We start from the raw sequence: 22,837 nt of genomic DNA, 5'->3' as shown, positions 1-22,837 counted from the left end.
AAATTCACGTCATAAATTTGTCGCAGCATGATACAAAAAACGCGAGATAAAACGCGAGGTAAAACAGGATACTGCAATGTATTACATACACATATTTGTACACGCATTCATTCAGGGCGAATAAAACAAACAACTGTTTTGGCGGTCACACGGAGGTTGCTAGATATAGACGCGAACACAACACAACCATGTTTTACGTGATTCAATTTCGATGAGCTGAATTTTCAATACGTTATATCTATCGTTTGTTAATCCTCTCCAGTGAATATTGAGATTATTTTACGTATGTGCAACATCGAAATATACTCACTGGAATTATAACCTATTCGAATCCACGATCTGCCAAACGATTGATAAAACAAGTGCTAATCACAAACATTCACGGCAAGTAATATTTTCTGACAATCACCCGTCACTTTTATCGACACTTCCGATCAAAATTCGTACTCGTTATATATTTTTGATATGGATAAAATGCCAATAAAATGTGTGACTAACTACAAAGCATTCGCGCTCTTTGTTCCGAACAGATAGACATTGCGAGGTCGGTATGGTAACTTACGCAGCGACCGGTAGAGTACAGATGGCGTTCATGAAGCGGTTGTTAGTTTCAGAAGACGGAGTCTCTATCGCAACGCAGAGCGCGAATGTCTTGTGATTAATCTCATATTCAATAATTATGTACTTTGTTAGAATTTTATCCGTATTAAATATGTATAATAAATACCAGTTGGTGTCGGTAGTGTCAGATAATGGATGGGTTAGAGATTGAATATATTATTTACCGCGAAAGTTCTAGATTAAACACAAAAATCGTTTCTAAAAAATCATAGTCGGTGTGCTTTCTGTAGGTTGTAGCATGTCTTAAATTCAGCTCATCAAAATTACATCAGGTAAAACATAATTGTTATTGTACGTGCATAGAGCTTGATCTAACATTCGAACCTCTGTAGAAACTACATACAGTACCAAGAAAATGATGCGCATAGCATTGTAGTATTACCACTAATTGTAAAATATATGGATCATCTTGTCGTGTGAAGTTGACGTCTATTCGAAACAGAATAATGCTATTCGCGCCATTTTCTTCATGTACTTACACTGTTTCCGCAACGTCGATTCAGAACGCAAAGCGCAAACGCTTTTTGAGATTAGTTGCGTATTTTATACGTGTTAAAAGTGTGTAATAAGTGCGAATTTATACCGGGTGTGCCGATTAAAGTAACGGGAAAGTGTCGGAACGTATTACTTACCGCGATTATTCGCGATTAATGGAGTTTTGTTGTGTGGTATCCGGTCGAATCGCGAACTGAAACAGGTTACAGTGAGTACAGATTTTAATATCATAAAAACGCAAAATAATCTCTATTTTTATTTAAGAAAATTGAAGCGCGATATACTTTTCATTAAATATAGTATGTGAAACATTCATCTCTTCGGAATTAAATAAGATAAAACATCGTTGCCTTGTGTACGTGTGTGTAGTGAGTGTACGTGTGTACGTGACGATGTTTGTGTAACCGTCAACAAAGTAGTTATTCGTTTCGTTCATTCGGAATGTGTGCACAATGCTGAGTATTCTTCGATGGAGCTAATATCCAATTCTAAGACGAAATATAATATACAACGAGTGGAACAGACTACAATACTTTAGCTGGTAAGTACAATTGTTTACGTATATACATAATTGTGATAACACAATGGAATTAAAATTCTAATAACATATATATACAAGAATTACAATTTGTATTTATTAAATATTTTCTATATTTCAAAATATTTGTTAAAACACTTATTGAAAATACATTGAATTTTTAAAATTATTATTTACATCATTTATTATACATAGTTATGTTTTAATAAAAATTATTGAATAATGTGAAATAATTAACACACAAAATGTATGATAATAATTAAAATAACATTAATGATTAATTATTAATTTTTTCAGATACAGCTGACAGCGTATTTAGCTAGAGTACAACAATGAGTGAGTACAATTATGCGTTTATTATTTAAATATGTACATAATTGTGATAATACATATGCACATTATAAATATAAATCAAAATAAAGGATACATATATCAATATCTTCAAAAAAAATAACTGGACACTTCAAGAATATATTTGTTTATTATATAATGGTTGAAAGAGAAACAAAATTATAAAGAAATATTATAAATCGGTAATATTCATTTCGTAATTTTTAAAAATGAAATATTATTAAATTATTATTAAATGAAATAAGCATTGTAGTGTTTTGAATTCATAATATAATTTGTTCATAAGCAAGTTTTATTACTTTGATATTATTTACATTCTGTCATTTCATAATTTGTTTCTGTAAAAACGTGTTTTGTGTAGTAAAACATTCGTAACTTCTGATTTAATCATCGTATGTCTCTAAAAGATCTGCTAAATGTTCATTATCTCTTGGCTTCTTAAACTGTCTCTTTTTGTTAAGGGGTTTCTTTCTTTTGATTGGTGCTGGTTTCTTGAGTCCGTGATCTTGCATTGACCTAATTCCTTGTTTTTCAAGATATTCATCTATTTTTTGATCATCCATTGCATCTACTGCAACAGCTCTCCATAATTTTTGGAATTCCTCGTCTATAGGTAGTTGTGTTGTTTTGTCATTATAAAAAACAATTTTCTTCTTATCAAGTGGTCGCATAATATATAATATTTCATTTTGTAAATTCTGAAACACACAAATAATTAACATTTTTCTAGCAAACTATTACCAGAGAGAAATGTTTATATATTACATACTTTTAAATGTTTATCACAATGTGGCAAACTCTCTTGTATATCTTCCAATAATATACCACCTAAACCTTTTAGATCATGTTGTTTCAGAAGTCTTAATAAGGATTTTTTATCTTTAATTTTATACATAGGTTTAAAGACAAATCTGTTTTCAAGTGTAACTTCAATCTTAGGATTTTTTATTAAAGCTTCAGTTTGAAGCCATTGTTTGACCTAAAAGCATATAAAAACATAAATGACATACTTTAGTTGAAAATAAAAATAAAATTGAAATGTAAATTGATAAAAAGTATACTAAAGCTTACTTTTGATCCAACATCTAATTGGTTTGTTTCATCTAAAATCTCTTCTAATGTTAATGGATGATCATCTCCTTCCTGATGCCTTGCTTTCATATGCTTAACTATCTTTGCTAATACACCAAATTTATATTGCGTACTGCCAGTCATAGTCTTGTAATTAACGATATCCAATTTTGGTCCTGTAGATATGGACGATGGTTTAAGTTTCTTCTTTGACGGTTCATCTCTCGTAGTCTCTTTTTCCTGTTTCTTTTTTTCAACTCTGCAATTGTATATTATAAGATACATATTTATATTCTCGTATAATCAATACAAATATCATGATATAAATATGATTTTGATATTGGAATATTAGTATTATTACATTTTATAGTTGCAAGTGAAAAAAAATTGTCTGTATTGAATTGTCGCAAGCAAATACAAAATATTATTGAATTACACAATTTATTTCTAAAAATATATGACGCATGTTAGAAAAATAATAATATAACAACTGTAGTAACATGAATACTCACGCTGGTGTAGACAAAGCACGTTTTTTAAAGAGCTCTCGCTCTCTAAGTAGAGCTGGATCCATTTTGCAACAAATTTTAATAGTGTCCGCACTGTAATTGCTTATTTCATGATATTATTACTAATAACATCACTTCATATGTTATTTGAAATTACTAGGTTTCTAACCTAATTAATAAGATTCTAACCTCTTCTGAATACTTGAGTCACAATTTCCAAATTTTTGCCACAATCTGAAAAAATTGAAAGTTTTTCTAAGTAAATTTGTTACCTTTATAAAATATATATACAGATAAATCGATTAATTACATATTTAATGCATAGAATACACTATTCTTACTGATTTACAGTGCATACACTCATGATACGTACAGTCTGACAGCTCACCATAGCTCACTCTGAACAACTTTTCGTTATTATCAAGTGAGCGCAGGAATAGAAGAGCATTGACGTTATCGACCATTTTTTTTTATTATTCACAAATTTGTATAATTATTCTCTCTCTAAGTGCTATTAAAAAAAACATATACATATCTATAACAATAATACATTTTATAGTTTTGCATTTTTATGGACAGAAAATAGTCGATAATATCAACGCTTTTAAATTATCCTCAAACTATTTGTAGCACAAGATTTATTTTTTAATCTATAATTTGGCAAAATAGTTTCTGGTGTATTTTATGATTCTATATATGTGGAAAAAATTATAATTGCAATTGAAGCAAAAAGAGATCCTTTATTTTGCTTTATATAAAATGGCAGTTGATCATATGCTTATTGTACAAATTACATGATATCTATTATGATATCTATTACGTATACATCAATTAGTTCATAGAACGATAACGAAAAATGTCGAACGTGAGCGAGCGCCGTCCTGCGTTTCGCTTGAGTTTTTAAAGTTTTTGAAATTCTGTGTGCAAATAGAATATTGAATCAAGCAATAGACGATCGTCATAAAGTGTTAATTAGCGATGATCAGTCTTTTGATATTCGTAAAATCAATCGCATCCGTAGTATCATGTTGGATATTGTTCGCTGAATCCTCGCACGCGAGTATCGTCATGAAATTATCTTCATCGAAAATGACAAAAGTGTCGAATAAAATTACGGGCAATCGTTGTTCTTCGCATTATATATTCGAACGAGAGTGTATCGCGTTTATAATTGCACGTCGAGAGTATCAGTATTTCCAAAAATATTCGCGTTCGATATTTTTTTATTTGCAATGCTGTTTCATCGAATATTATCAATGAGCTGTGTCGAATTTTTTAGTGAACAGAATTGCTTTACGCGAGATTGTTTTGAAATCGTCATATTTTGCGTCGAAAATGTATCGCCTTAGAACTCGTGAGTTGACTGGTCATATCATAAGCGATAATTAATGTCACATTAATGTATGTTTGGGGCAATGATGGAGCCAATGAATCGCAGTGGCGAGACATCGATTGATGAGTAAAATTTACTCACCAATCGATGTCTCGCCACTGCAATTCATTGGCTCCGTATTATACGACGTGATTATATAATTGTTTGTTTGTTTGTGATATATACATTGATAAGATCGATACATTTAAGGTCAACAAGAGCATTTAATCAATATTTCTAATTAAGTCAACTAATTTATTGAATTTTGAAAACTGTATTCTGCATTCTGCGCGAATAATTCGAAGTTAATTTTCATTGCGACGACGTTTGTTTTTACGAGCGTCAAGTCGTCGTGAGCTCGTAAAGTGCACGTGAATTTCGCGCGACACGTCGACGGTGTTCGCGCGAAAGATTACAAGTCGGTTTCTCTACAATTCGTCATCGGTCGACGATCGAGCGTCGAGGGGCATATCGACAGCGTTTTACGATCGCTTACTCACACGCGGAATACGCGCCTAGGGTCCGTAGTTCTCGGACGTGTTTTCCAAGATTCTAGCATGACGCGAACGTTTTGCGAACGATATAACACACACGGCTTGCTTCTATTCCGCACTTGGCGTTATGACTTTCGCGTCAAAGAGCACGAGAACCTTCGTATTTAGGCATGGATCCGCGAACTTATTGTCGTCAGGTGTAAGCGATAAATCACCCCCGTCTTCAGCATATCAAATCGTTGTATCGTAACATAAACGTTGCATTGTAGAAATATATAGACCTCTCTAATCTTATAATGCTATACAGTTTTTATTCTTCTTAATGACGCAACGCTTGCGATAATATACAATGCTATACAATAACGGCTAAATTACTACACACAAGCGCGTGTTTGCACAAGCAAATTATGGAAATCCTTCCTGGAAAAATTCAAAGTGCGAAAAAAGTTCAAATTTTTAAAATATTTTTTATTATTAGCTCACAAATGTGTTGTCATAAGATAACATAATAACGTAATGGCATCAAGATAAACATTAATACTTTTTGTCAAAACTTTTGACGAACTCTGACAACGACTTGCACCTTTTGACACGTTAGCATGGTCTCACCGCACTTTGAACTTTTTCAGGAAGGATTTCCATAATTCGCTAGCGCGGACGTATAAAGTTGACCGTCCGACCGCTTAAAACCTCGACGAAGAAAGTTATCCGAGCAACGAGCGAAGACGCGTCGCGCATATATTAGACGAAACTGTTTGCGACGCGGCGCGCTTTCCGGTAACTTATACCTTATTCTTATGAATTTCCTGGCAAAGAGAACGTTACGGGCGTATGTAATATCGGATACTCTTTCTATCAGTACTAAGACGATATTGTGTCGTTCTTATTACATTGTTTCGTATACAAGCAATGAAAATTTTAAGCTAACGTATTTTATGGTCTATTTAATGCGCATTAAATGCACGTAATATAAAACAGTTTTTTACGGAATAAAAAACTTTTTACATATTCGATAAAAATATATTTGATGAACGTATTTATCTTAATATTGCAAAAATTGATTTTTTCAAAATAAATAATAAAATTGCGACACCTTTAAAACCTTTAAAATAAGATAATATTAAAATTAATACTCCTAAATTTAATACTGCAAAGCCGGACAATTTATTAACATAGAGAAATATTTAAAACTGTTCCATTCGTCAAAATCCGATTTTGTTGAGAAACAATTTCAGATTGAGAGAATTTGCGTCACTCGTGGAAAATTTAACATGAAATTCATATAAATTCATATAAACCATTATTCACATTTCATTTCCACATAAATGAAAAATACGATCAATTATTCCTTTATATATCCTTTTTATATAAATTTGGCATGTTTTAATGATAATACTGATTAATGTAGTCGTTTTCAACTCTTTTATGTTATGATCGAGATAATGGCACTGCGATGTAGCGATTGCAATGTCATATTAGCTATTTATCTTGCCGTATTTTTGTATCGAATATTATACATGTGGCTTATTTAAGAAACATGTTCGATAAAATTATTCAACGTAATATTTATGAAAATCTATTTTTTCATACAAAGATCAATTTGTTTATATCAGATATTTTAATTTTTTACAAATAAATTTTTGAAAAATAAAGATATATTTAATTTATAACAAGTAATTAAAAAAATAATTATATTACAATAGATTTTTTTTATTTACATTGTGTATCTTACATCATGATATGCTGTTTTGGTGAGCGTACGCAGAGTCGCGCGATGCTGCGCGACCAAGTCGAGTGGCGTCGAGTTGGGCCGCTAACGAAGCCGCGAGCGGAAATATACTTGCGTGTCGGTTTAATTCCGGCCTATCGACAGCTACCCCGACGTGGTGCAACGCGCATCGGCAGAGTATCGGTAGCGGTATCGGTAGCGCGCGATGCCAGTCAGCAGGTGCGCGGAATATTTCCGAGACGAACACGCGCGCCGCGACTATCGTAACATGCGCGTTAAACGTACGCTTCCACCCCGAACTACCGTGGTGAAGCACGAGGGCGCGACAGAGGGAGAGTGGATAGAGCGCGGATGGGGGGGAAGTTAGGGATGGCGGGACGCCAGAGAGAGGATGGAGGATGCTCGCGTTGGTGGTGGCGGAAGTCGTGACGGAGGAAGCGGGTTCGGGGGGGGGGGGGGGATTGAGAGCGAGAGCGCTGCAACGCGTCGGAGAAGGGCGAGCAGCACGGCCGACTGGGGTGGCTGCTGGTTAAGGGGGTCCACGAACGGTAGATAGAGAGGAGAGAGAGAAAGAGAGAAAGAGAGGCGCGCGAGAATAGAGGGGTGGGAGCGGAGATGAGGTGGAGAGGACGAGAGGGATGCTGGGGCGGTTCAGGCGAGACCGAGTTCACGCCAAGTGGAGTACGGCAGTTTGTGTCAGACCACGGAGCTCGGAAGATGCTCCCGGTTGTTCACGAAACGGGTGGACCACCCTCGTCGCGACGGCGGCATCGCGTCACCGCGGTTTCTCTCGGTGTCGCCGCGTCGGTTATTCCCCAAGAGAACACGAGAAACACTGGTACCGGGAAAATCAACAGACCAACATCTACTGCCACAATGATGACCATGGCCTTAACCGTCCTCTTGGTCCTGGTGCCCGCGGCGTTCCCGGACAAGATTCCCATTGGTGAGTGCTGTTTGTGTGTTGTACATCGTTAACGTATCACCTGTACGCGACACTGGAATTCCCGAGTGGTACCGTGCTCGTATAGCTATAGACAATATTTCGCGAGAGACGCGCCGAGAGTCGAGTGCTCGCCGGGCTCAACCTCGTCAAGCACGTCTGCCGTCGGCAGAAGGGTTACTGAACTCGGGTGTACATAGCCATCGTACGCAAACATACCGTTCGCTTATGTATTCTAAATACTGCCGCAGCACGCTCCAGCAATAATATCGGCACTCCTCCACCGAGGCCAAGCTATGTCGATTGTCAGATAAAAAAAAATAAAAATAAAAATACAGCAAAATAAATAGCTTCGAAATGTATAATACTGCAATCCACACAACGCTATTATTTCTATCGGAATGCTTTTAATTCCGGTGCTCAAATTCGCGCTTTATTTTTCGAATGCATTTTAAGGTTTGAGATAATATTTTTCTATGCGCAATGGCTGATGCGATGTATGCGGAACATTAGTAAAACTCAGAATAGAATTTTGTCGATATCGGATGATATAGTAGTCAAAAGAACGTTTCCTATTTCACGCGTTGTTTACGTCTCTTGCGTATCGATATCGTTACGGTCTGAAAACGTGCTCCGTGAAACAAAGTGTAGTTGAAATTATTTTGTTCAGTACTCGACACTTTGTTGTTGTTGTTGCTTCTCCGTGAAAACAAAGATAATTGAAATCCCCTGGATTGATTTTAGATTATCTGGTTATTTCAGTTTTTTAATTTTATATTTAATATATTTTCTGTTTCTCACGTATATTTTGTCATATTTATAATCTGATATATGAAACACCGTGAATAACATAGATTTAAATGGATCTTATGCAGAAATTGAAAATAATTATTATTTTCAATGTTTTTTTTTGCATATCTATATATTTTGATTTACATATTTTTACGTACAAAACATTAGGCTTTATTTTTTCATAAAATATCTTAAATAAAAATTTGACAGAATATTTTGTTAATTCAAATTATTACGTAAAAGTAAAATAAAAATTACGATATCAAAACATGCATATGCGATATGCAATATTTATAAATGTGTGTCGAAAAAACATTTACATTTATTATAATGTAAAAATATAAAATAAAACTGACAGAAATTTTTTTCCATCTTAAAAAGAGAACTTAGTCGGTGACCATTGTTCTAAAAAATCTCGGGTTATATGGGATAAGCAGATAAAGAGTTGCTTATACATAAATGATTTAAGTTGGTTGAGGTTGGTTGTGGTTTTATCGATCCCCTTTTACGGTTTGGAAATGGGAAGATATGGGCAAATAAAAAAGCAAAGAGCGCGTAAAGAAGAGACACAGGGCGAACGATTGCGAAAGTTTCTCATTGGAGGAGACCGAACTTTAACATGTCACAGCGAGATCTTGAACTCTCACGCATGGAAGATTTTACTTCGGGTAGTGATCGAGTTTTACGGAAAAAAACGTAAAGCATTTTTACAAGCGGCCAAAGCGGTACTCAAAAAATATACAGATGGCATAAATACTACTGGGCGCGCAGTTCCATTCTGATAAATATTGGAAGCTTACAAAATATTTTTTTTATCATCAATAACTTCGTTGAATGTTTAACTTTTTACGTACTTTTACGATACGTTTATTTATATTTCACCATATGGCCCGCGTAAATATTGTCGAGGTTTGCATCATTACCAATATTATAGATACAAACAATATTTTTCGCGACTGCCTGTTTTCGACGGATATGATATTACGATGTTTGATGTGTATTCAACGTGGTCGCTACGTAGCAGCGGAATATATCGACACATCGAGATTGCAGCACGCGTATGTATAATATAGTAATAGCGGTTAATCAATTGATTGTACGGCTGCACGTCTGTATTTGAAACGCTTCAGCGTTATGTATAAATACTCGATATTTTTAATTCGATATGCCGCTAGATCTCTATGTAATAGCTTACATTCCATTCCATTATCTTCTGTAGTCGAAAATTAATTCCGTCCATATTAACCAATCAGTTTGGATTGTGCAGTCGTCATATGTTATTCAACATTGAAATTACAACTGAATGAGAATTTACACGCGACTTATGTGTTAAGCCTCTCCTACATCATAATGTCATAATAATTAACTATGATGCAGCGAATCAGTTAACGTGGCTAAATTAATGAATCGCAAAGACAAACAGCATAACGCCGTAAAGCCGATGATGGATAGAAATGCTATTAAAAATTGATTTTGCGTTTTTTATTTTTGCTACGTTGTACATTTTTAAACAAAGCAACCGTATATAAAGCCATATAGAAACAATATCATAACAATTCGAGCAGTGCAATTTAATCGTTTCTATGAGTGCGCAGCTGATGGCACGTGTTCGAAAATCGAAGCGAATTGTAATTAAATTGAGCCATCAAAAAGCGTTTAGCGCGTTTGCTATGAATTGTGCAAAACATTACTGCCCCGATGGATTACCGTGCGCGAACGTTTTCCGTCGTTCTCATGAAATATTCCGTCTCTCACCGGACTCGCTCTTGTGTTCTCCACCTTTCTTCTCCGTTAGCTCTTTCGATCAGAAATCCTTCGACAAAGTCCATCGCGTGTAGAACGGCGAACGATGCTCGTTTAAAAGCTCGACGGATTATTGCCGTTGCCGATTTTAACGGACGCGAACAGCAGTCCTGATGGCGGGAAATAGAGAAAACTAGTGGAACTGAAAGATAGACAGGTACATATAGGGCCGTGAGCCAAAGAAAGGGAAAGAGAGAAACACGACGAGGAGAGAAAGGGAACAGTGAAGCGCGTTGAGCGAGCAGTGAATAATGAATGTCTATAGAAATGACGGCGTCTCGCTTCCGCAGTTATGCGAACGAGGAGAAACCGGCGCGTCGAGTAAGTTGACGAAAAGACGAAGAAGGTTGTGTGGCACGGAAGTCGACACCGTGACGTCGACACGGGGTTGAATATGGCGCGCGAAGGGGTTGCCGCGTTCAAATCATGCCGCACACGCGAGTCGCGCTTCTCTCCTTCATCGTGCGAAGAGCGCGCTTCGTCGTACTTCAAAGACATTGCGCAACGTGTACTTTCGGTGGAATTACGCGAAAGGGACAGTGAAAACAGCGGAGAAAGGTAGACGGTTGACCCCGATTTACGACGCATCGGGTATCAACGCTCCAGTTAACATTAACACGGCACATACGCGCCATTGACTTGGTTTTTTCATTAAAGTCATAAACTTAATGTGCACGCAAGCGTACATTCGTAAAAGCGAGTTTTAGGTTTTGTTTTTCGCGTTTAGCCGCGCGACCATAAAGTAGTGCACCAAGCGATTGTACTTCCACGAACGATATTTCTCGCCATTTAAACGATTGAAAGCGAAACTAATACTGTTTCCATCATTTTTATGAAAACATAGGATTTTAAAGTGATAAAAGTGATAAAAAGATTATAGATAAGTAGCAGTAAATTTCAGAGATAGCTGAGATATCACATATGAGGTCGAATAAAATCCTTCAATTAAGGGAGAAATGCATCTGCGTAAAATTTGAAATGCATATTTTCGAAGCAGAAAGAATTTTTTTTCATAGTAACGGTAATTTATTTATACGCAGTTTAATTGATGTTTTCGCGTTTAGCTGAATATTTTAAAAGTACATTTCTCGCGTGGAATATATTTTATAGTGTTCAAAGGAGAGTAAGTTTTTCACATTAGGCAAACGTTGTGGTTGTACTTATACTAACAAGCTGTAAAAAATTAATTAGAGACTTCTTTGATCACGACTGGCAACAAGTTGGAAAAATTTTTTTTTTACCAGTTACGATCATTAATGTTTTTGCAATGTCACCAGAATATTCAGAACTCTGTTGGTTTTAAAGGCTTTAAGAGCAGAAGAAAAATATACAGACAAGATCTCTCTCCTACAAAAGTTAGAAATTTATTTGATCACAACTGTCAATAAGTCGACAAAATCGTTTTCTGTTAATTATACGACAAAAAATTAATTTAATTACACAAAAAAAAGTTAAAATCACAAATTTTTTTTCCATTTGTTTTTACAAATATTACATTTTTTGTAACACGTATTAAAATTATATCCTTTTCTTTAACAGAAAGAGAGAAAAACGATATACTCTGTCATTTTTCGAGATATTTAAACCGATATTAAATAAAAATTGATACTTTTCCGACGAATTCCGCATCTTCTATATCTTTTATAATTCTATATCTTGTCGAGTAGAGTAGTGGAAAATATTTGCAATGAGAAATATACGTACGCGACTAGCATACTTTTGCGGATGCGTTAATGATTATTAAAAGATTTAATCGAGTGACAGTGAGTACTCGGCGGAACTCTAAGCGTTCCTGGTATGTGATTGATATATACCTAGAATGCGCGTCCACTGGCCGTATCATGGTACACGGTTGAAGATACCAGCATGCGATGCCTTTGTGAAGGAAGGCGAGGGCATCTACCACTCAAGCAGACCCGTCGGTCGCCTAATGCGATTAATAGCACGATGCTGCCAGACAAGGGAGACAGGACCGTACGCCCGTAGCCTTTCCATCGTGCCTTGCCTTGCACACTGTCGAAGAATTTGCCTCCCGTTGCCAGAGGCCGGCAGATAGGAAGGCGAAATCGAATTTTCGTGCGTCCGAGGTATTGCGCGAGTTAAAACGAGAGTCGGAGAGAGAGGAAATTCTTGCCGCTGCACCCGTCGAAGCATCCGCTACCGCCGTCTGAGTATGGCGAGCGATTTAATGGTCAAACGGTTGAAATGAGTTTTCAAAACTATGCGGGCAATTTTCTTACATCCCGATACACGTCAAAAAATGTTATTTAATTGCGTAATCGCAGCTTATTACGCGTGTTCCGCTGAAAAATCAATGCAACATAAAAGACTGCTTAATAGCGCAATTTTTGCAATAATTTTGTTAATAATCAAGATATTAAAAGTGTGAATTTCTTTTCAAATGCGAAATGATTTGAATCGCGCTTTGATATTAAAGCGGATCCGGGGAGGCGTCAGCGCGAAAACGAAACAGAGTTGCGAGGAATGAATTAATGCTGGTGTTTGCTGCAAGAATTTCCCTATTATCCTTATCGGTACAAAGGAGAGGCGTTCGACGCAGACATGCTGAAACGTCGGAATGTCTCGTGCGTGGTGCATCCGACTGCCAATTTATTGTTCGCATAATCGCGCGCAATCGGGCCGCGTTATTCGGCGACCGTGTAATGCCAGACCAAGCTGCGCTGTGTTTCTATAATTGATGCATTGCCCTCCCTATTAGAATGACAAAACCGCTGGCTCGTATACGGCTATCGACGCGTATTCCGCCGGGGTCGAACACGACGCACCGCTTGCGCGCCGGTATGCCCTCTCTGTGAATCGTGCCCTGCAGCACATCATTGGCATTCGCGTGCACGGTGCATAGAGTGGGCGTCCGCGTTTAGTGTGTTAAAGCTATTAATATAGAAATTCGAGCTCGCGAATTTCCGAAATTTCCTGCGGCCGAAGATTCCGCGGTTTCATTTCCACGGCGTTCAATCGCGTTTCGGTTGATTTGCTTCATCGGCATATTTCAAGTGGCCGCTCTTACGGTCAATTTGCAGTACTTTCGAATCATCGCGTTAGCGAGGGGCAGCTGCAATTACACATGGAAGAGCGTATGTTCCAAATATGAATATTTGCGTATTTATTATCACGCGCATCCCCGCTGGGGAAAGAGGATTACGCGACTTTGTTACGGGATAAAAATAAAAGTTGGCCGGGTTAATCTGTGGCGTGACTCGGCGCGCATTCTCACGACGTCTCTATTAATTTTGGTTATTTCTTTAGACGTAACGCAAGCGTTACGCGGTTTATTGGAACCTGATAAATCGTATTGTAATGGCGAGTAAATCGGATTTTAAGTGAAGAACACTGATTTACTTCCGTACGTTTCTATTTGGTCTACTAATTCTCTTGGACGCCACGGAACAATTACTCTTGCGCCCCATGGCTATAATTTACTTGGTTTGCGAGTTTTTAACTTCAATCCAATTCACCGTGCAATCCTCTTCGCCCTGACTGTCCCCGCTATTCGAGAAAACATTATGAAGCTGTCTCTTGCAAGACTTTACGACAAATGCAACAATACGTATTTTCATAACAATCGCGAAGCTCTGCAAAATTTCATCTGATAAACGATTTTTCATACCGCCGAACGACTGCGCTGCATTCGACGTCTGTTTTTAACAGAGTGTTTATAACAATACTTGGAAGTGCCTGTACGATCCATTTGGGCGCCTTGTGCGCTTGTCGTACAATATATGCCAGTCGGGCTGTCTGGTTGTTGAGCATCGATGTCGATGGAACGCATATCCATTCGTGTCGGGGAATAACGTTACCCTGCCGCCACGTACGCGCCCTACGGTTCCACACTATAGACTGCGCACCGCCATTACTATCGTTGCGGCAATAGCAGAAGCGTAGAAGCATCAGAGACGACCGCGAGTAATCCGATATTACCGAGCCGCTTTTCCTCGTAGCTGGTATGTCTTCATAGGAGACGTCGTAAGGGTTTTCAGCCAATAGGGGCTTATTGTTACGAGAAGCGTATTTGCCATTGTATGCGCACAACACGCTCGCGATAATACGCGCCCTTTGCGTGTACATTTCTACTGTATAAAATTATTTTGCTCATGCCGTATTGTCAGAAACGATTATTTCCGCGGTACACAAGTTTTTCCTTTATTCTACTACATTCTTCACATCTTAACGATTTTTCTTCGTTTGGAAAATAAAATTATATCAAAAGATATCTTCTTATGGTATATTATAAGAATACCTTTCTAAGATATTATTTATCTCTATAGAGAGAAATTTATTGTTGAAAATTTCTGCTGGAAATCAGGAAATGATAGTACATGAAATTGACTGGTTATGACATCCGATTGATTTTTCCTCGTTGCGTTTCGAAATACCGTGTAGTTATTTCCACGGGAGTTGCGCACGCATTTCGCTCGAGTATTTTTCGACTATATGTGCACGCGCATGTTTGCTTGCGATGTGGCATGCATCTTCCGTCGCACATGGGAATAACATTACTGTTAGGTACAAGTCTGTATACGTGCCTTCTCCTTGCTCTTCGCATATATGCGACCGCATATACGTTATCTATGATAGCTCGCAGTGGAAAATGTCAGTGGCTAGACCGCCGAGTGCAACTTGATGCCGCTGAGCCGCTCTTCTGCGATACCGCAATAGACGCTTCGAAAATGTCTGACCAATAGTCCATAGTAGATACGTAGAATGCTGCTCCGTCTACGATGTAATGCACGTATTTAATTTTATCTAATAGTATGAAGCAAAACAACGTAGGTGTATTTCTATCATTTTGAATAATTAAAATAGTTATGAAATTATTTAATACAAAACTCAATTATTATATTATACCAGCCATATCATTCCGTAAAGAGCAAAATTTGGAATTCTATGTCATTCCATGATAATTACGCGAAAAAGTTTTTCCTTTATTATTTTTATGAATTTACACTCATATATGACGATCATCATTATTATTTAGTATTATGCTTTTCACATTTACAAACGTGTCTAAAGAAAAGAGCTTCCGATCCTCCGCTGGAAAACTATTTTTATATCCCGTTTACAGTCGGGAAGTGGTGATTAAAAAGTTCGAGATTCGAGGAGTTGGAGTGGTACGCGAAAAATTTCTTTCCTCGCGATAATCCGCCGCGGTTACACAAGATATCGCATCGTCTGCCGTGAAGATTGCGACGGGGTTAGTGGTGTCGGCGCGGGACTGGCGAGGATATCGCGCAGTGAGAGTGGCGGGAAATAAAAGACGGAGTAGCGACTCAGTTTCGGTGGAATCAGGCGGGAGAGTAGCGCGGGAGCGAGCAGTAATGTCATAGACCGACTTGGAGACGTTTGCACAAGAAGCCAGACTAGAAAGGACGATGGGAAAAGAAGGGCGAAAGTGTACCGCGGAAGGGAGAGAGATCAGGGATAAATCGTCACACGAATAGATAAGGAAGGGCGAAAAGGAAGAGACGCGTATAGATAGGTAGATAGATAGACGAGCGGAAAGAGGAAAAAGGAATTACCGTGAAAGTCGGCAGAGGTGAGAAGTACGCGGAAAGAGCTTTCGCTGAAGGGTAAGGGAGACATAAGGCGCGTGTGAGCTTTCCTTGAGGAACATCGAAATGCGGTGACGTGAGGGAAGGAGCGAAAAGGACGGAGGAGCGGGCAGACGAAGAAGCAGCGAGACGGGGATACGTCTGGTGGTTGCGTGAGGAAATGGTGGAGGAGGCGAGTAGGAACGGGACAGGAATAGGGGGATCGATGCTTGACTCCGTCGGGTTGGTACCTATACCCTCCTCCTCTGCTCTCTGGCCTGGCGGCTTCCAGAACCGCTGCCGCCACCGACGCCGCACGGCCATTTGCCAGCTTCTTCTTGCTCGGATCCGAGACGGTTATTAAAACCCGCGTGGCCCCGAGTCGAGGCCGTCACCGGCGAGGGGAGGGGGAGGTAGGTCGAACTTTTCCCTACTTTCGATTCTTTGCCGGAATTTAATTAAGGCCGCGACAAGGAGCGCAACGTCGTTTCGAAGATCGGCGCCCCGTCGCCCTTATAATATCGTGCTTATATTACCGACACCGACGCTGCGCTATCACGAACCGATTAATGCCCGAGGAGGTAATACGTCGTCCGTGCAAGAACACCGCATTGTCGTTGTACGACGCGCCGGTACCATCTTCTTCTGTTTGCACTCGAGTCACGTACCTCGAGAATTCTCGTGGCTGCTGATAGTCGCTTGTTCAAGAAATAGGCATAGCGTATGCCGAAATGCATAATGCGTCATTTCTTCGCGAGATAAACCCGTACTTTGAAAATGTATTATTACCGATTTATATATTTATTGTTATTTTATTCATAATAATCGAAGCAAAATAAATAAAACCTTGCATTTAATTTCTTTAAATTGTTTAATTTTTTAGTTGCTATATTATGATATGTACATACATGTATGTATGTTTAGCTAAAAGCGAGGATTCTCTTTGTTAATGTACGAAATTATATTTAATTAAATTCTCGTTGTTAATTTATATTATTAATATTTTATTTTAATTAATATGAAAGTTAACTTTAATTAATATGAAAATAGTAAATTTCAACAGTATATCGTAATTATGTATTATTTTTTATTTATTTTGCTTCTTGTAAACTTTTGCAAAAGCAATTTCAGGCGCCGCAGTTAAAGAGCTAATAAATATATGACTGTAAAATCCCGAGAAGCGACTATTACGTATAGTCAACGACAGGAATCATTTTCCCTCAACGCGAATCTCCATTTACGTTTAGACGGGGGTGTATGAAAGCAGAAATAAACGGAAACGCGCGGGAAGTGCGGAGCGGAAGGAGATCGCGCGCGCGTCCCTTTTGAGAGCCGCGCGGCATGCCTCATGTTGAAGAAGAACATCCCAAAAGCTGGCGTCCCAGTCGTAATTTTCCCGCTTTGGTGACTCTGTTACGAGTTACCCGGCGGGTTGGCAGAACGACCAAAATCCCACTTGGCAGACCACTGTGGCTTGGGAACATGACAGGGGTGCGCTACCCTCCCTAGAGCTCGGGCCCTTACGGACCGCATTACTGTTCCGCGCGCGATATTCGTATTTACACGCCATACGTCAGGATGTCCAAAGTGGCTCGCGATACACGCTCCCGTAGAAGGTCTCGAAACACGAGATCGAGCCGTCACGCAGGCTTAACGTTCGCGCGCGCGCGCGCGCACACACACACCGTTATCCAGGAGTCCGCAAATATTTATCAAGTACACACGATTTCGGTTTTCCGATCTCGAGCGGGTTGCGGCGTGATCCGACGTCCGATGGATAAAGCCGGAGAGAAATGTGTCTAAAGGATAACTCTCAAAGTTATCGGCGCGATGACGTTAATAGTAATAATGACACAGATTTTTTAAGACATATTTTGGGGATAAATGTCTCGCGTGTTTCTCATGTCGTTAAAAATTGCCACGTCAACTTACATTTGTGTCGTATTTATTGCAATCAGAGTACAGAATTACGAAAATGTCTCAATTAAGAGTAAGGAGTAAAAGTGCAACAGAAAACACGCGAGAGAAGAATTTAACGGTGAAATACAGTACTGCGAGTCAACGGCGACAGGCTCGCGCGGAGATGATATTAATATCATAATGCGTATTGCCACATTGTTTCCGCCAGGCATTTACCGTAAGTGTCTCCCTCGCGGGGAGAATGAGCATTCTTGTAATAGTGGCGGAATTTGGCGTAGCGCATAAGCTTTTATCGTAAAGCTGCGAACGAGATAGAGCATGAGTAGTATCCGGCCAGTGGCCTTTAATGGCGGAGATTATCTAAGATAGTAGATATCGCGCGGCGAGTAAATTCCACGGATGGCCAAGACTCTACACGGCCAGAGGATATTTCCTACGATATTTTATCGCCCACCGTGCGTGATACGACGGCCCATTAATCCTGTTCTTGTTCCCGGACTCCCGTCTCTCGGTCTCCCTCCCTCCGCCGCCGCGTTCGGATCGCCTTTCTCTCTTCTTTGCTTTCTCTCTCTGTCTCTTTCTCTCTCTCTCTCTCTCTCTCTCTCTCTCTCTCTGTCTCTCTCTCTCCGTGACTGTCCTCAGCCGGAAAGATGATAACGGGGCCGTGGAAACAGTTTGTTACGTGGCACCAAAAAGGCGCGACGCGAGAAAAGGCGAGGGAACGAGAGAAAGAAAGAGAGACTCGCGCTTTTCGGGACGGTTAATATTTTTAAGAACCTCTTCTCTCCTTCGGAGTAGTAAACCCGCGACTGAGACGCTCTCTGAATCACCTGAGACAGCTTTATTTGCGACCGTCACACCGGCTTCGGCGGCTATGTACCCCGCCTTCTCTCGTATCGTCCGCGATATATAATAACGTGTCGTAAACGTCATTCGCAACTTTTCGATCGAGAGCGCCCTGAAAAATATATCGGGCACGGCTATGTATATTCCGCCTGGAAATTGACATTACACTTTTACGCGACGTCGTTTCGGAAGGTCGCGCGGGCATCTTGAAGCTGCGGCGGGACCACCGGGGCTTTGCATATTGTTACCACAAATTCAGCGGTAGCGTGCAGGTTTTACATATTGTTTCCACAAATTCCGGCGCAGCGCGTGTCCGTCCGGAATCCCAGGTGCGCTATATTTCTGGCCCGGGAAGAATACCCAAAAGTACGTTAAACAAGAGTAATACGGGCGCGCTCAAGATCAAGCGGCTGGAATAGAGAAAATTAGATAGCGTTATAGCGGTTTGTATGGAGACGGATGAGAGGTAGAGAGGAAGGGGCCGTTTCGCATGCGCGCCCATTGTCGGCTGATGCGTGCGGGCTGTTTCGCGTCTCGCGTTTTGCGTTTCCCGTATGTAATGGGAGGTTAACTCGCGAGTTACAGCACCGAAGTTGACTCCGGTTTTGCCTTTAGCGGCGGATTAGTGCGGCTTCGCTAGGATTCACGGCGGCGCTTAATCATTTTCATTGCCCTCGGTATGCCGCCATCTCGAGAACGCGAAGGATGAGACGTCGGGTGGTTGGTAGGGCTGAGTTGAAGAGGGAAGCCGAAACTCTCAACGGCCGTCTGTCGCTGCTGCGTCGTCTACAGACGACGTAAGGAGTGCTCCTGCAATCGAATTATCACATAAACGCTGGAAAAACGGCATAAACTTTTAACTGATATGCTGCTGTCTCGGAAAATGTTTCGCACAGTTTCTCTCTCTGTTTTCCAATATAATATAAAGTATTTTTTTCATAAGTTGCGTTGAAATTCTAATGTTTTGCAAATTCTTCCGTAAGCTTTATTAAATATTATCAGCAAAATAATATTGTTTTTTTAATAAAAAAATTATTTATAGCTAAAATGTCAACAAGAATTTGAAAAATTATTTAATGTCCAGTAAGTAACATATTAATAATGTTGGCAGTTGACGGAAAATTTGATCAACATTGTTGACATTCGGCATTGGGTGGTTAAGAAAAAAAATGATTAAGATGTCATCATGTATATATAAGATCATATCACTATTGATTTTATGCAATCAGCTATCGTTAAAAGTATAATTGAAAGTAATACATATTAATAAAGAATATATTATTTTCTTTTTTGTTTGTATGTAAACCGTTTTCATCGTTTGAAAAGCACCGGAGGCGTCCGTAAAAAGATCTTAACTGTTTCTGAGGGGCGCTTGTAATAAGCGGGCGCGCTTCAGCTGCCTCCGTGTTTCGTGCGCGCGGTGGCGAGTTAACTCGCGAGTTACAGCACCGCCGGTGTCTCTGATTTTGCCTTTGGCGCCGGATTAGAGCGGCTTTGCCGGGATTCAGGGTGGCGCTTAATCATTTTCATTGCTCTCGGTACATTGCCGTTCCGAGAGGTGGATGAACGAGATGGCGGCGAGGGTGGGGATACGAAGATAGGAGGAGAGTGAAATTCAACCTGGATCCTCCTCTCCTGGTAGAAGAGACATAGCGAACACTGATGTCCCGGGAAATATTGTTCGCGTTTCATCGCGAGAGATGCGCGGATTGAAAAAAAAAGAAGAGAAAATCTCCGGAGAGTCCGGCAGCGAGCGTTGATTCTTGGGTAGATGCGCTTTTTCACATTTGCATGCGCATTTCCACGGCGTTCGAGTCGGAAACGCGTGCATTGAGGCGTAACTGGGCATCGTTAGGACGTTTGTCGGGCATAAAATTGCGCCGTGATATTTAAAGAGCGGTAATGCACGTCGGAATAAAATACGAGTGCCGCTGAAAATACCGTATCCGGCGCGCTCTTTATGGCGATATATGACGCGTGCTTCGCCTGGGGTCGTGTAGCGCGGCAAAGGACTTTACTGCAGTTTGAAATTGTATTCGAAAAATAACTCGACACGCTCACGGACAACAAATTGTGCTTGCGCGTCGAGTGATTTCCAGAGATTTGGTGGATATCAGACATCTTAACGTTTAGAGTTAAAAGCGCGAAAAGAGCTCAGTGAGCATTTAAACTGATAAAACATTATTCTGCTTTAAACAGTGGACAATAATGATGTAGGTCACTAATTTTACATTACGTATTATACACCGCAAAGAGATGCTGTAAAATGGAAGAAGAAATAATAAGTGGTTTTGTTATTTAGAGTTGAAAATAAAGTAGGAAAATTAGACATATTTATACGATACTGTAAAATATATCATAACGCTTGATAATAATTTTTATCGTTGCAGAGATGAAAAAGAAACTACTAATTTCACTATTATATTCCTTGTGTGATAATCATAAGTGCAGTATTTTCCCTATGCTTATAATATTATTCGGTATTATGTTCACGAGGGCATGAGAGAGCTTCCTGGTTCGTATAATCGTTGGTGTCACAACAATTCCAAGCAGCCGTTAAGAAATTTCCGCGAATGATGGCGACCTAAAACTTCATCTAATACGAATTCATACGCATAGTTTCTTCGTATGAATTCCCAAGTAGGCCATGCTATATTCCGGCGAGCAGCTGACTATTGCGCGGCTGTAGATACCGAGAGCTGTTTTGGATTCGCGGCGAAGCCGCGTAGGAAATCGAGATGAGGTCGGAGGAATGAGGGGACGACAGAAGTAGGTCCGGATGAGAAAAAGGTGGCGATGCGGGCGGGGTGGGACGCCGAGGAGATGAGGTCGCGTATGAGGAAAGAGGAGCTTGGGATCGCGTTTTGTATCGCGGCGAGATAGCAAAGTTTTCCACCGGCGTACATATACTTACCGTGTTGGCAAAGAAGAAAGAACGATGAGAAAAGAAAGGCCGGCACCGAAGTAGATGGCGAGAGTTGAAGAAAGAGGATTATGGGGGAGAGAGAGAGAAAATGCGCATGGGCGTCGGCGTTTAAGGAATCGCGGAACTGTTGTATTTTGCGGGAGAGCTTCGAGATTTAAGAAAGGCGCGCGCAGACAGAAGCGTAGCCGGGAAAATGTTTCTGTGTTATTACGCGAGTGCCATTCGTACCCAATCGCGTCGCGGCCGGCGATACGATATTATGAAAATATCGCGGAGACGCCGCTCCGCTGTTTTTCGTTTGAACAGGTAACAAGGCGTGAAATTACGAGTGGTATTATCTCGCGGTGCGATTGGCAGCGTTCGCCGGCAGCGGCGCGGCAAACTCGGCCGAGATAAAATAATAAATCTGTATGTTTATTTGGTCTAGAAATTTTCAGGCAAACGCGACAATGAAAATTTTAATGACTTCCGGATGCGAATGCTCGCGTCTCCGAATAGTTGCCGAGTCTGCGCCTCTGGCGTGGTCGGGGGAGGCAGGTTGGAAGGAGCCCAGAGAGGAGGCAGACTGCTCGCGAAGGGACTTCTTCACCCTTTCCTCCCCTTTGCTTGGAAATTATAATCGCGCCACTTACCGCGGCACGGCTCGCTCGTTTCTACGTTTCTCTTCCACTCTTCCTCACATCTCTCTCCCTCTTTCGCGCGCGCGCGCGCGCCTTCTCTTTTACCCTCGCAGCTTGCCTTTGCAGGCCGCTGATTTTGTTCCGCGGTAATTGTGTTTACGGAACGACACGCGAGTTACAGAGCTTTGTAATTCCATGGTATTGTCGACCCTTCGTCGAGCCGTCAGACGAGATCAATGTACATCCTCTCTCGTGGAA

At 40.1% G+C, this 22,837-nt stretch overlaps 2 protein-coding genes across 14 annotated transcripts in view; one reads left to right on the top strand and one right to left on the bottom strand.

Annotated features, from left to right (window-relative positions):
- Positions 1-1,089: 1,089 nt before the first annotated feature.
- GluRIB (Glutamate receptor IB) overlaps positions 1,090-22,837 on the top strand; it is a 219,046-nt gene continuing 197,298 nt past the window's right edge. For 4 of the 9 annotated variants that reach the window (XR_001101659.2, XM_012377077.2, XM_012377078.2 and 1 more), the window contains exon 1: positions 7,568-8,126. Coding sequence is in view for 8 of the 9 variants with exons in the window: in XM_012377077.2 (XP_012232500.2) it covers positions 7,796-8,126 (331 nt within the window). In the remaining variant the exon portion in view is untranslated. Of the gene's footprint in view, positions 1,658-1,951; positions 1,991-7,565; positions 8,127-22,837 lie in introns of those variants that run through there. The other 5 variants (XM_012377079.2, XM_012377080.2, XM_067357086.1 and 2 more) reach the window with 4 other exon arrangements.
- Positions 2,277-4,011, bottom strand: TfIIEbeta (transcription factor IIEbeta). 5 transcript variants are annotated; one of them, XM_012377092.2, is made up of 6 exons: positions 3,896-3,991; positions 3,775-3,819; positions 3,589-3,687; positions 3,077-3,335; positions 2,775-2,984; positions 2,277-2,703 (listed from the first exon to the last, which is right to left on the bottom strand). In XM_012377092.2, the coding sequence occupies exons 3-6, from the start codon at positions 3,648-3,650 to the stop codon at positions 2,389-2,391; spliced, it is 846 nt and encodes a 281-aa protein (XP_012232515.1). In that variant the 5' UTR covers positions 3,651-3,687; positions 3,775-3,819; positions 3,896-3,991; the 3' UTR covers positions 2,277-2,388. The 5 variants fall into 5 exon arrangements, with proteins under 5 accessions (XP_012232515.1, XP_067213423.1, XP_012232513.1 ...); XM_067357322.1 differs by having other exon boundaries at positions 3,959-3,991; XM_012377090.2 differs by having other exon boundaries at positions 3,589-3,819; positions 3,959-4,011.

This window comes from Linepithema humile, chromosome 1 (genome assembly GCF_040581485.1).
Source record: "Linepithema humile isolate Giens D197 chromosome 1, Lhum_UNIL_v1.0, whole genome shotgun sequence".
NCBI classification, from domain to species: Eukaryota; Metazoa; Arthropoda; class Insecta; order Hymenoptera; family Formicidae; genus Linepithema; species Linepithema humile.
Note: the sequence above shows the minus strand (reverse complement) of the source record. Positions and strands in the feature narration are given on the sequence as shown.

Excerpts from the sequence above, each read along its gene's own strand:
- TfIIEbeta (XM_012377090.2), bottom strand. The coding sequence starts at position 3,650 with ATGGATCCAGCTCTACTTAGAGAGCGAGAGCTCTTTAAAAAACGTGCT. Across the intron at positions 3,336-3,588 it reads CGTGCTTTGTCTACACCAGC|AGTTGAAAAAAAGAAACAGG; the intron begins GTGAGTATTCAT and ends ATACAATTGCAG. Across the intron at positions 2,985-3,076 it reads AATTAGATGTTGGATCAAAA|GTCAAACAATGGCTTCAAAC; the intron begins GTAAGCTTTAGT and ends ATATGCTTTTAG.